The sequence below is a fragment of the Mastomys coucha genome, unplaced genomic scaffold, assembly GCF_008632895.1.
Source record: "Mastomys coucha isolate ucsf_1 unplaced genomic scaffold, UCSF_Mcou_1 pScaffold3, whole genome shotgun sequence".
In the NCBI taxonomy this organism is placed as follows: domain Eukaryota; kingdom Metazoa; phylum Chordata; class Mammalia; order Rodentia; family Muridae; genus Mastomys; species Mastomys coucha.
The window spans coordinates 12191191-12204133 of record NW_022196909.1 but is presented as its reverse complement, the minus strand read 5'-3'; the positions used below and the strand labels follow the sequence as shown (position 1 = coordinate 12204133).

Sequence of the window (12943 nt, the reverse complement as noted above, 5' to 3'; positions counted from 1 at the left end):
CTCTGACAGCTGTTAGTAAATGATTACATACGGCAGTACAGCAGCCAGAGGCAGCAGCCATCTGAGTGCCCGGCCTGTGGAGGGGTAAACCAGTCCTGGTGTGCATACACAGTGTCTTTGTTAACACAGACAATTTGCATTATAGCATAGATGAGCCCAGAGAACACTTAATGGTAGAAGCCAGACACAAAATATTCATTTGTTGTATGGTTAAATGGCTAAAATGATGACTTCTATGGAAATGCCATTACAATAATATATAATAAACTTTCAAAGGAAAATAAGGAAAAACATCCAACAAATGGATACATTTTTATTCTGGTACATCTGGACTGGGGAAGAAGGTGCATGGGTGTAAAGGGAATTGTTGGGATAGCTGACTAAGTGAAAATGGACGGGAAGCAGGTCGACAAGATGACCAGAATTTGATCCTTGGAGCTCACATGGTTGAAGGAAAGAGCTGACCACCTCAGGTGACTGCCACCCTCTCACAGTGGCAGACACACAAAATCTCGTTCTAAGAGTCTTTCTTAACGGGTGGCATTAGCTAATGCTGTGTGTACTAATATTAAATTCCCTGCTTTTATTAAGTTTACAGTGCCTAAGAGAACGTCTTTGTTCACAGGAAATATATTCTAATATATTTAAAATCATGTAAAGGAGCAGCATGCCTCTGGCTAGCTCAGCATGATGCAAAGGCTGTCTATAAAATACGAAGCTGCTGGAGCTCTGTGTTAGTAAACTCACATGAAAAGGATATCCCGGCTCCTTACATGAGGTTTTCACTTTTTCTGTCAGTTTGAAATTGAATGAAAATTTACTGGCCAGAGTTTGGTTTCTGTCTGTCTTCTTCGCAAACAGCAGGAAGTGAAGCTTCCTCTGGCCGGCAGCCTCCTTTGGCTTGTTAAACGCTCACTGCTCCTTGGCTTTTAGCTCGCAGTATCTTACTCATTGTAGTGCACTGTGCAGTAGCTCCATGAAATTATATGAATTCTCTGGCTTCTCTATGCACTTACTGCTTAGGCTAGCCATCATTTGCCTTTGGGAATGTATTTTCATTTCATGTAAGTCTCTGTGTTTTCTCTGTTTTGTAACATATCAGATAATATAATACATACATACATACATACTTACATACATACATACATACATACTTACATGAGGAATTTGCATATTAAGTTCCCAGAGAGTGGCCTTGCCCTAGCAATTCCTCCAGTAGGCTCTCCTCCTGAAATTTATGTTCATCCTCGGGCAGAGAACCAAGCATTGGTGTAAGAAAGACCCAGTCTTGCTGAGAGCACCCTGAGCTAAGTACACATCCTAGTTGTTGGGTCAGAGAGATAATCACTAAATCCTGCCTGGGGATAATATATCAGCCACGAAAGAAAGCTGGAGGATCTCTTGCTTGTTTTCTTGTGTTTGGTTTCTGTGTTGCTGGGGATGGAACTTGGAGCATGCTAGGTAGCAGCTCTGGCATGGAGTCAGCCCAGCCCTGGGAAGGTCTTTCTCAAATAGTGTCCGCCAGCCACATCTAGAGCCTGGGAGTATATGGCCATGCTGCCTGGGCCTGTGGGTTTGTCCCTGATTATGGGCCAGCAGAGTTAAGGCCCTTCGGGGTGACTTCATTTTGACTGTGGCGCTGGACCTGTCAATTGCTTAACCACTTCTCTTTCCTTTGTGATGTTGATGGATCTCCACCAGACAGAGGTAACGGTGGTGGTCTGTGCCTGGATGCTGCTGTGTCGGTGCTTGTCCGTTTCATAAGGCTCCCGCCTGCCGTGCCGCCTGTTGCTTTCTTGCTTGCATGAGATTGTTTCTTTGGATATGCTGCCTTGGTTTGAGTTCTTAAAACCTCTTTCTTTCTTCCCCACTTGGTGCACAGAATAAGTATTTCCTTAAGTGCCTGTGGTTGGCCCAGAACTTACAGACTTTGTTTCAAGCGCAGCCTTCTGGTGGATCCTTTGCAGTTTTTGAAAGTATCTTCAATGAGGAATTCAGAGAACAGGAAACAAGTCTCTGAAACCGGGAGTCCACGCGTCAGGCAGGTGTTACTGGAACTAAGAACTGGCCTCCATGACTCTGAGTAAAGGAGGGGAATGTACACTGGGAGCAAGACCCGAGTCAGGAAGCAGCTTATTTTCCTCAAACAGATGAGACTCAGTAGCATCCACTAACATAATAATAGGTTTGTTGCAAAAGTCTGATTCCAGATTACATTTCAAAATATTCTTTATCCTAAAATACTCTTCTGTGTTCTAGACTAAGATTAAGAATCCAAAAGGTTAAAATTAGTATTTCAGAAGCATATGTATGGCCTTGAGAACAGCTGCCTTCCCTCTGCTTCAAGTTCACCAACAGTATGATATTTTATTTTATTTTATTTTATTTATTGGCCAGTTGGAACCAGTTTTCTTTTAGCTTTCTCTTTTCTTTGTTTGGTTATTTTTTTCTTTAAACTACCAAATAATAGTCTTAAGAGTGATGCCAGGTATTCTAAAAGTGAAACAGTTCTGAAGTTGGGCCTTGTGTTCGATAACAGGAAAAAACTGAAAACATTTTTTAATTTCAATGAACCCAGTGTTTAAGTGAGGAACAAATCATCTCTTGTCTTGGAATCTTCATTAGCTTAAAAACTGTAAAGGATCCATGGATTTTGAATGGCCGTTCTAGAGTGCTTAGGATATGAGTGAACTGGGATAGATGTCGTCCATTCTTACCATCTGTGTTCTAATTCAGTCATGTCTTTTCTGTTTCCTGCTGGGACCTGTGCCCCTGCTAGAAAATTGCCCAGGAACGAGAAAAATTTGCGGATGAAGGCAGCATCTTCTACACCCTTGGAGAGTGTGGGCTCATCTCCTTCTCCGACTACATCTTCCTCACAACCGTCCTCTCCAGTGAGTATGGGATGGGCTTCCCATCCTGTTTGTAAGGAGCACACAGAAAAGCAGAAACGGCTCAGCTGATTGGCTAGAAAACAGCTCCTAGCTTACAGTTAGCAGACTGTAAAGCCTGCGAGATTCCATTCAGGTTTTTTGTTTTGTTTTGTTTTGTTTCTGTAATTTGGGTGTAAACTCTCTTGAAAGGAAAAGAAAACCTAGGGTGTCAAGGTAGAATTTTTAAAACCAACGGCCTGCTGGCTTGCCCCTGCTGTAACTAGGGCTCTCTGTATTCCGTGGGGACCAGATACACGCAGTGACTTCTGCAGCATGGTGCCACTCTGCACAGGCTGTTTCCACGTCTCGTTTCTTCCTCTAAGGAAACCTGGCTCCGATGTCCTGCTCATGTTGACTGGTCACTTATTAATCTTGGAATGATGTTTCTAGAGACTCAAAGCTCAGTTTTTACATATCTAGAACACCGGTAAGTTTTGAAAAGTAGACCAGAGTTCAGACACAATGTTGACAAAGTGATTCCAAATGTTCTTCCAGCTAGGAGAGAGATGACCATCGCCCTCGACTCTCCTCACCTTATCTGCCTTGTCACAGCTGGCTGTGGGGTGCCACTGTCAGAAGGAATATATGTGTAGCCCAGAACACTGAGCTGTCTTTCCAGCCCCTTGTTGAGTTGAGTTTCTGAGTCAGGTGGTGGCTTTGAGACTGGGTCTGTTTATGTAGCCTAGGCTGCCCTCAAATTTGGAATACCCCTGTCTCAACCTGCAAATACACACCATTCTACACCACTGTGCCCAGCTTATGGGTTTTAACAGACAATTCCCGCCATGGCCACCTACTTTCAGCCTTACGCCCTCCATGTAACTGCTATCGAAGGAAAGAAGAAAGAAGACTTCTGCCTTGTCGCAGCTGGCTGTGGGGTGCCACTGTCAGAAGGAGTGTGTGTGGCAGCCCAGTGCTACAGTGAAAATGCCCACTAACACAGTTACAACAACCCCAAAATAAGTGGACCTTGGCTTTTATTATTATTCTTTTTAGACAGGGTTTCTCTGTGTATCTCCTGCTATCCTGGAACTCACTGTATAAATCAGGGTAGCCTCCATGTCACAGAGATCTGCCTGCCTCTGCCTCCTTGGTGCTGGAACTAAAGGTGTGCCTTGCCACACCCAGCCCACGCCTTGACTCATTTTTAAAAAATACAAGTCATTTCTGAGTATGTGTGCATACTTGAGTATATGTGTGTATGTCACAGGTGGGCAAATGCTACAGAGCCACTCATTGTGGCTGCTGAGAGCTCAACCTGGCAAAAGCAGCAAGTGCTCTAACCACTGAGCTGTCTTTCCAGCCCCGTGTTGAGTTGTTTTTGTTGTTGTTGTTGTTGTTTGCTTTTTTCATATTTGGAAGTTTTTCTGCTGCTCAGATTCCTTGTGATGTTCTTCAGATGTACCAAAGATGTACATGTTTCCCATGCTTCAGCCTGTAGCATGTACTGTTGTTATCTTCGTTTTACAGACGAACAGACTCATTATATAAGATGTTCCAGAACTTACCCCTAGTCCCACTGTGAAAGAGTAGACATTTTTTATAAGAGGCTAAACTGACCAGCCTCTGGGCTCCTGCGCCTGCTGCCCAGCTCTCAGTGTCTGTGGTGTAGCTGGAACTCACTCGCCGCCCCTCTAAGGCTGAGCTGCCGCAGGGCTCTGACGGCAGCCCAAGCATCCTCATGATCTTAATGCTGCACACCGCGTTTCCCACTCTATCTGACAAGCTGCCAAGGAAAACATGCTGTTATTGGTACGCTGGGGTAGGGCTTGTGGGGGAGCAAGGGGCCGTTACAGCCTAAGCACAGTGAATGGTTCCCAAGTCATCCTGGGAGAGGGCAGAACACTCCCTAGGCCAGAGTAGCACTGGACCCTCAAGGTGGCTCAGTGGGTAAAAGTACTTGCCACCAAGACAGGTCACCTGAATTCAGCCTCTCAAAGCCATGGTGAGGAGAAAAGCAACCCCTAAGCCGTTCTCTGGCACCCGCACACTCGTGCACACACATACACAGAGATGATAGATGGATGATCGATCGATCGATAGATAGATAGATAGATAGATAGATAGATAGATAGATAGATAGATGATGATAGATAGATAGATAGATAGATAGAGATCCATACATACATACATACATACATGCATACATACATACATAGATACATAGATAGGTAGATACCTAGATAGATAGAACATAAACAGGCATTGCTAGTCAATTGGCATAGGACTGGAACATGAAATGCATTAGTGTATTTATCTTTCTGATAAACAGCAGGTAGCTGGGGCCATAGAAAACCAGTGGGCCAGTGGGAAGGGGTCACCCAGCTGAGGCAGGACCTCCCATCTGTTGAGTCGCTGGCACTCAGTGGGTGGACTCCTGCCATCCCTCGGTGCTGCCAACACTGCCCTAGCAGACTGAAGCGTGGAGTCCCAGGCCACTTGAGGAGCTGTACTCTATTGTCAGGAGGAAAATCTAAGAACGATGCATGGCAGATTGTTCTTTTTCTATTTGTCACACCTAAAAATAAAACCCGGGAAGCCGCTTCCCTTGTTTTACGTTGTGCAGCACGGTTTCCCATGAAATAGCGTTCATTCTCATGGAAACTCTTTGGCAGCTTGATAAGAAACATCTTGTAGATAAAGTAAGAGACATTGATTTCTTACTCTTGCCCGTACGAGACTTGGATAAAGGGCCTTCCTTGGCTAGCTAACCACTGAGCAGCTGTCCTCCTGTCTCATACACATACACACACGGCTCAGAAAACTTTTTTCTTGCTTCATTTTGTATTTCTCCTGAGCCCTCATCTCCACTTCAGAGTCTGGGTCATTCATTGTTCACCTTCTTCATTGCACCTTCTCCAGCGTTTAGGTTTACGTCGAGTTCCGTAAGAGCAATCGCAAGTTTTTAATGATGGCCACTGCAGATATTTGCAGTACACGAAGAGTTATGGCAAAGACACAGAACGAGAATATACAATCTATTGGGAGTGGTGTGTTTGTTTCTTGCTGCTGGTCCCCTAGGCCAGGAGTAGTCTTGGTAGCTGTTGATGTCTTCAGTCTGCAGCTGTGCAAGCTGAGTGAAGGAAACATGGTTTTTAAATTAATAGATTTCCTAACATGCTAATTCAGAGCCCATGTGTCGTACCCTCCCCTAGGCCGGATTCACAGATCCTGCCGTTCACACCCCATTTCTCTGGTCTGCTTTGATGGATTCACTTGAAATTGTTTTTTAGCATGAGCATCTGTATTAAGCAGACTGTCTAGTAATTATATTTAAAATATTTACTAGCTAGCTATTCATCAATAAAATAAGTTTAGATTCTTACTAGGCAAGGTGATTAATAATTATTATTAAGTAATTTCCAACAAGCCTCTGATCCTTAAATTAGGTTAATAAGAATCAAACAAGAATACGAAGGCACTGTTATTAATGCCTCATTATCTGCACTGTCCGGCTGCAGCATTGGCTCATGGTCCTAAGATGGAAGGTGGGCATTTTTCCTCATAACCAAGTACAGAGAAATGCTATAAGGATTTATCTAGAATGCTGAATATTATTAATTTGGGTCATTTTTACTAGTGCTATACTACATAATGACAGAGTAACTTAAAATCTGGCTCTTGACTGTTGTCAATCGATTTTATTTTGACAAATGATTATTTATTTTGTATTCTTATCTCCATATCTATCCTAATTAAAATTGTTAATCCTGTGAGCTAATAACGTAGAGTAGTCTTGGTTGGGGAAGCAATGGTAATGAGACATTCATAAAAGCTCGTGATGAAGCATCTTCCTTGCTAGTCACGATGAAGCTCCGAAAGCCACCAGAGAAATCCTGTGGCATGCTCAGTACCTAGGCTTTAAGTTCATGTAGGTCTAATGAATGTCAGGCACAATTCAGCGTGTTCTGATTTTGGCTCTTTTAGGTTTTAGACAATGAACAAAGAAGTTAAATTGTGTTTTTATGGTAGCTGAATTTGGCTGAGTAAATATTAAATCATGTCTCATTTTTTGCATATTTTTTACAAATACATACATGTGCTAGAAAACTACAATAATGATTTTTTAAAAATCCTTTCAGATATGCAGTGTGTGAAGTCATGTTTGAGCAGCTGAGTGTGAGAACAGTATGTCATTTCAGTGGCCCCAGGTCTCTAGAAAGCAGACGCATCGACATCATTGTATCAGCCACCACCCAAGACTTTACTTGGGATGAACGAGGCAGAATTCTGGAAGGATGTCTGAGTCGTGACAGTGTCACATGGACTATAGTGTCGTGCCCTGTCTCTCTTCTGTTATCCTGGGGCAGACTGAAAGTTACCCTTCTCCGAGTCACAGATAACTCTTCTGATTACTGTCCCCTCGTCCTCAAGGCCACCTCTGTCTTCTTTGTCTTCTGCTAGTAGCTGGGAAGGTTCTGTGGGACCTTAGTTCTCAGTAGTTCCTATGATTCAGGGCCTTCTCTCATGGCCTGTAAGCCCTGCTTCTTAGGAGCTGGACTAGAATCCATTGTTTTTACCTGTCTGCATACCTGTCTACACGCCTAGCCTTTTACCATAAACTTGCAGCTTACAATGTTGTGGATGTTCAGGCTTCATCGTTGGCTCCTTCTTTGTTCCTGAAATAAGTTTTTAAGGTACCATTGTAAGCTGGGTATGGGGACACATGCTTATAACCCCAGCATTGGGGAGTCTGAGGCAGGAGGATTGCTGCAAGGTTGAGATCAGCCAGGATATATAGTGAATTCAAAGCCAGCTTGGAACACATAGCAAAACCTTGTCTGAGACAGGTCAGGACAAAGAATACTGTCATTAAGTGTTTTCCCCAGTTACCATCTATCCTAGAGAAGCTAGCCAGCACAGTTTGCGGCACATGCAATTACTCCATGTATATTTATTGGCTAGAGAAATGAAATTTTATGAACTGTTACTTCATACATATTAAATTTTTATATTTCTGAACATACCTTCCGCTTCTTGATTAATATTTAAAGCTACTTTAGATTAATATTCTCTATTATATATAAACAAAGCCAAAGAATTAATTATAATAGCCAGAATTTTTTTCTATTGGGACACTTAATTGAAAACCAAATAGCTTTTGGATACCAAACAGAGTAACATATAAAGAGGGTCCTCCCGATTGAGTGGGTTAAATAACAAACCCGGATTCTTTTAATAAAGCAGCTAGATCTAAGCAGCGAGGTGACAAATTCCATCTCAGCACAACCCGTTGCCTTGGTTATCGAACTTCTATTTTTGAAATGAAGCCACACAAAATGAAAAGAAGGTCGAGTCAGTGAGCATTTTTCTTTAAGCTCTCTGGATATGAGAACGGGATTCAGTCACATAGGCAGATCTAATTTGGGCATAAAACAGTAATGAACCTGAAGAGAGAATATTTATGCTGTGGAACCTGACCTTATGCAGGTACAGCACAGGATCACTTCATAGAGTCCCTCCTGCAGGCACTCTGGAGAAATCTAAGCACTCTGACACTTCTGGCACTGAACCCACTTGACAGCACAGGCAGTGTCAGGACAGCCCAGGTATATAGATGGGAGATTAAGTCCAGGCCGGCTGTGGGATGTCAATCAGAGCCGTCAGTCTTTATGCTTGTCTTCACATAAGAAGTTGGTGGTGGTGGTGAGCTTCTGACTGACTGTATTTTATTATGAAAAGGGCAGTGGAAGAAGTTGTGGGTAGACTGAGTGTCTATACAGCTGGAAGCTGGAGGAATGCAAAATAAATAAATTACATATATATAACTTATATATAACATAACATATCATGTATTATATATTTCATAAGAGGTATTAAAGTTAAGAATCTCTTGACATGATGTGTTTCATACTATCAATATTCAGAAACTTGAGCAATTGATCGATTAAGCACACATCATTTCAATGAGGAGTAAAGGTCCCCTCCTCCTAGGATTTCCAAATGCCAGCAAAACTGGATCAATATCAGTTTTATAACTGTTCTGAGAATACATTAAATTTGTAATTTACTGTTTAAAGCATAATAGAGCAGAAACAGTGCTTCTGAGTGGACCCTCCTGGTAAGTGCTGCCAGAAATAAAGGCTTGACACCCTCTTGTTTAAGGATGTCTTGGATAGTCTGTAAATTCCAGAGCATGGGCTTGTCTAGGCAGAATGCAGAGTGTAGACATGTGACAGCACCTTTCATTTTGGGCAGCTTCCCCCCGGATCTGTGGAAAAGTTTAACTATCTAGATTGAGCTCCATCTTCCAAGCTATATAAGGCAGTCTTTAATAACTGCCCAGAGATCTAAAGGATTGCAGGACATGGAGATGAACTAGTACATTCGGCCCTACGTCACATCCCCAGCACACACATGGAAACACCTAGTATTGATCACCCCTGTGAGAGGCAGTTTGTTATCCCTCTTCTCCCTTGACTACCAAATCCTTAGTGTTCCCCAACTATGTGTGCCACAGATTAACTGCTTGGATTGACCTTTACATTTGATTGACGACTCCCTCATTATTCTGGACAGTCTTCATCAAGTACTTGCGTAAAGGTCCTACCCTTTAGCCCAACAATCCTTTTCTATGAGTTTAGACTAATGAAATAGTCACATATATAATGATGTTGGTGTTAAAATGTATATTGGAAAAGAACTCAGGGTGGCTGAGTTTTTTGGTTAGCCCATAAACTGTAAACCTGTGCAGTGGGTTCAATAGCATTCTTTTTTAAAAGATTGATTTATTTATGTATATGAGAACACTGTAGTTGTCTTCAGACATACCAGGAGAGGACATCAGATCCCATTACAGATGGTTGTGAGCCACCATGCACTTGCTGGGAATTGAACTCAGGACCTTAAAATAATGTATGTAATACAGAGATGTGGTCAGCAATGAAAATGTTCATAATGTACTGATGAGTGAAAATTTACCCATTATATGATTCCATATTGGAAAACCATATATGTTTTCACACGTCGTGAGCTTTAGTATTTTAGGTAGACTTTTAGTCTTGTTTCTTGAGGTACATTTCTAAATACTGTATTCTCAAAGATAGAAACAGATTTCTTATTTTAATCATTTCAAATTATATGATGTAAAAAACTGCATGTGTGTGTATACACATGGGGCGGGTTCTCTACTGATCACAATGAGGTGTTTGTAGTGACGTGATGCTATTTCACAGTATGTGGTCTGGCTTTCCTTAAGTATGATTAATGGGAATATTCAGCTGTCCAGCCACAACAAAAATAGTCAGAAAATAATAGAATTTACTTTTTTTTTTCTTTTTTCTTTTTTGGTTTTTTGAGACAGGATTTCTCTGTACAGCCATGTCTGTCCTGGAACTCACTCTGTAGACCAGGCTGGCCTCGAACTCAGAAATCCGCCCATCTCTGCCTCCCAAGTGCTGGGATTAAAGACATGCGCCACCACTACCTAGCTTAGAATTTACTCTTGCTGGACATATTAAGTTACTAAGTGGTAAGAAACTAAAACTTGTGGTATAGTCAAAAAGATCAGAAAGTGTTTTAAATCATAATTCCAACACAACCTGAAGAAAGAACTTTAGTTTGAATTTTATTTCCTAACAATATTTTTCTATAAGAAACTATAGTCTGGATGGGTTTTGTGTTCTACTTAGCTTTCCGTCTTCTTTCTTCCTCCCTTGTGTCCTAGAGACATCAGATAGCACACACAAAGGCTGCCTACTAAGAAGAGAAGCTGGAGATAGCGTCTAGTACCATATTATCCTGAGTGACCTAGCTTTGAATGTGGAGAAGTTCATTTAATTCTTCATGCTACCTCATGGGCTTGAGTGGAACTTTCCAGGTTTCTTTTTAAACTTAAAGTGTATTAGGCTCTAGAAGAAAGTACCCTGATGTCAGAGAACTGCCTCAGAAGGCAAGAGTTCTGGATAGTTCCACAACCCAAATTCCTGCCCTAGGCTTGGGGCATGAAAGCTCCAGGACATGTCCTCTCCTCCGTCCTTGTCCACAGACCCCCTGGCCCGAAGCTCTCAGATCAGGGTGAGCAGATGTCAGACAAGCTGGGACTAAGGTGACTCCCGAGTCACTGGTTTCTGCTCCAGGTGGGTCTGCAGCACCATGAGCTCCTCCCAGGAGCAGCAAGTCACAGGGTCTTTGGCCACCAACTGTTCATACAGTTGAGGCTGCTTTACCTAAATACATAGGTCAACTGTAGTACTACTGTCCTCTCCAACAGTGATGCGCTGTGCGTGATCGTCTGCAGAACCACCGGGGTGTTCAGGTCTCAAAGGGGAAGGCTGCTGATGAAGGCCGTAGCTAAGCATGAGTTGGGTGGCTCCTTTCTAGACTCTCCAGCAAACTCCAAGGAAGCCGCACATCTCCTTGCTTCTGCTGTGTGCTCAGCCGGCGCTGAACCAGGCCTGATTCTTTTTCTTTGTTTTCTTTGGCCTTTGTTCCTCCGAATCCCTCCGATCCCTCTGTTCCTTGAAAGCCCCAGGAGAGACAAGGCATCCTGGATCCTGACAGGACTTGCCTGGGGTCTCGAGTATGTTGAACTTTTCTGTGTAGCTCAGATAAGTGGGGGCCAAGTGTGATGAAGCATGTCTGCAGTCTCAGCCCTGGGAGGCTGAGGCAGGAGGATTGCAAGTTTGAGTCCAGTCTGGGATTCACAGAAGGACTCTTCCTCAAGATTGAGTCTTCATAAATAAGAACCAGGGACCATGCAGATACATGGCCATTAAAAAAAAATTTTTTTTTTTTGAGACAGGGTTTCTCTGTGTAGCCCTGGCTGTCCTGGAACTCACTCTGTAGACCAGGCTGGCCTCGAATTCAGAAATCCACCTGCCTCTGCCTCCCAAGTGCTGGGATTAAAGGCGTGTGCCACCACTGCCCGGCTAAAAATAATTTTTAAGTAGGTTGGATTTGTTGGATTTGTTCTCTACCAGTAAGGCCTCCTTCAACTCCAGGCGTGGCTTGGCTCTCTGCAGTTGTTTCTGGAGAAGGGATTCTCCCTTCTTGTAGACCCTAACTCAGCACCAGTAACAGAGCAGAGGTGAGAACCCACAGGCTACCTAAGGCTCTGACTGTGTGGAGAGTTTTAGCCCTTAATTTGCTTGTGTCTGGTGGTCCAGAAAGAGGCCCATGGGTAGGAGCTGGGCCCTATGAGGATCTGACAGCTCGCTGACCTGTGCGAGATTGCATTGCAAGTTAATCACTGTGTGGGATGCAGTCCCACTTTCCAGCTAGGGCTTGAGCTCTTACAGCAAGACATCCACATCTGGTGATGTCATCCCTGCGCTAGCCCTCACAACACTATCTACAATAGGTGACTTCAGCTCTGCACTTAGCCCGGAGATCAGCCTCCAGGACCAGGACCGCTCAGCTGGACCGCTCAGTTTTCCTCCCCTGGCCTCTTTTGCCTGAATATGACTCTGCAGGTGACAACCCCAGACTCAGAATCTTCTGGGCAAGAGATTGACTGTTGGCTATGTCCATTTGCCTTGGAAGCCCTGGGTCATCCTTCCATGGATACCTCTCTCTCCCCCTTGGGCTGCTTCCTTACTGAGTGATACTGAGATAGCACAGTACCAACTAACTATCCGGATGCTGTGTCTGGAGGGCGGCCTGCCAGTGTAATGAGGCACTCTTACATGTAGCACTGGAACCCAGGCATCCTCGGGGCACTGCCAGTAATATAGCCATGCTAGCTGACTGGGAACCAACCCAGAAGATCCCAGCCAACACCCTGCTCTTTTACAGGTTCCTGAGACTTTAGCAGGACCCAGCTGAGTTCCCTGAAAGTTCACTTCCTTTGTTTCCAAGACTTGGAAAAGGACCAGGTGACTCCCCCAGGTGGCTGTCCTCTTTCTGTTGGGCTTCAGGATAAGGAGAGAACAAGGTCCCAAACCCTGTCCTGGAGAGAGGGAAATAGGAGAGGTTATTCAGGGAAGCAGCTTTGAAGTTCTGCAGGCTTTGGGGCAACCACAGCTACCCTGCTGGTCCTCCCGCACCAGCTGCAGAGCCGACCCCCCCAT

General features: G+C 43.7%; 1 protein-coding gene across 2 annotated transcripts in view; it reads left to right on the top strand.

The window, feature by feature from the left end:
* Positions 1 to 12943, top strand: part of Micu1 (mitochondrial calcium uptake 1) — a 157405-nt gene that overhangs the window by 63808 nt on the left and 80654 nt on the right. For both annotated transcript variants that reach the window (XM_031348480.1, XM_031348479.1), the window contains one exon: positions 2780 to 2894. In XM_031348480.1, the coding sequence (XP_031204340.1) occupies positions 2780 to 2894 (115 nt within the window). The remainder of the gene's footprint in view (positions 1 to 2779; positions 2895 to 12943) is intronic.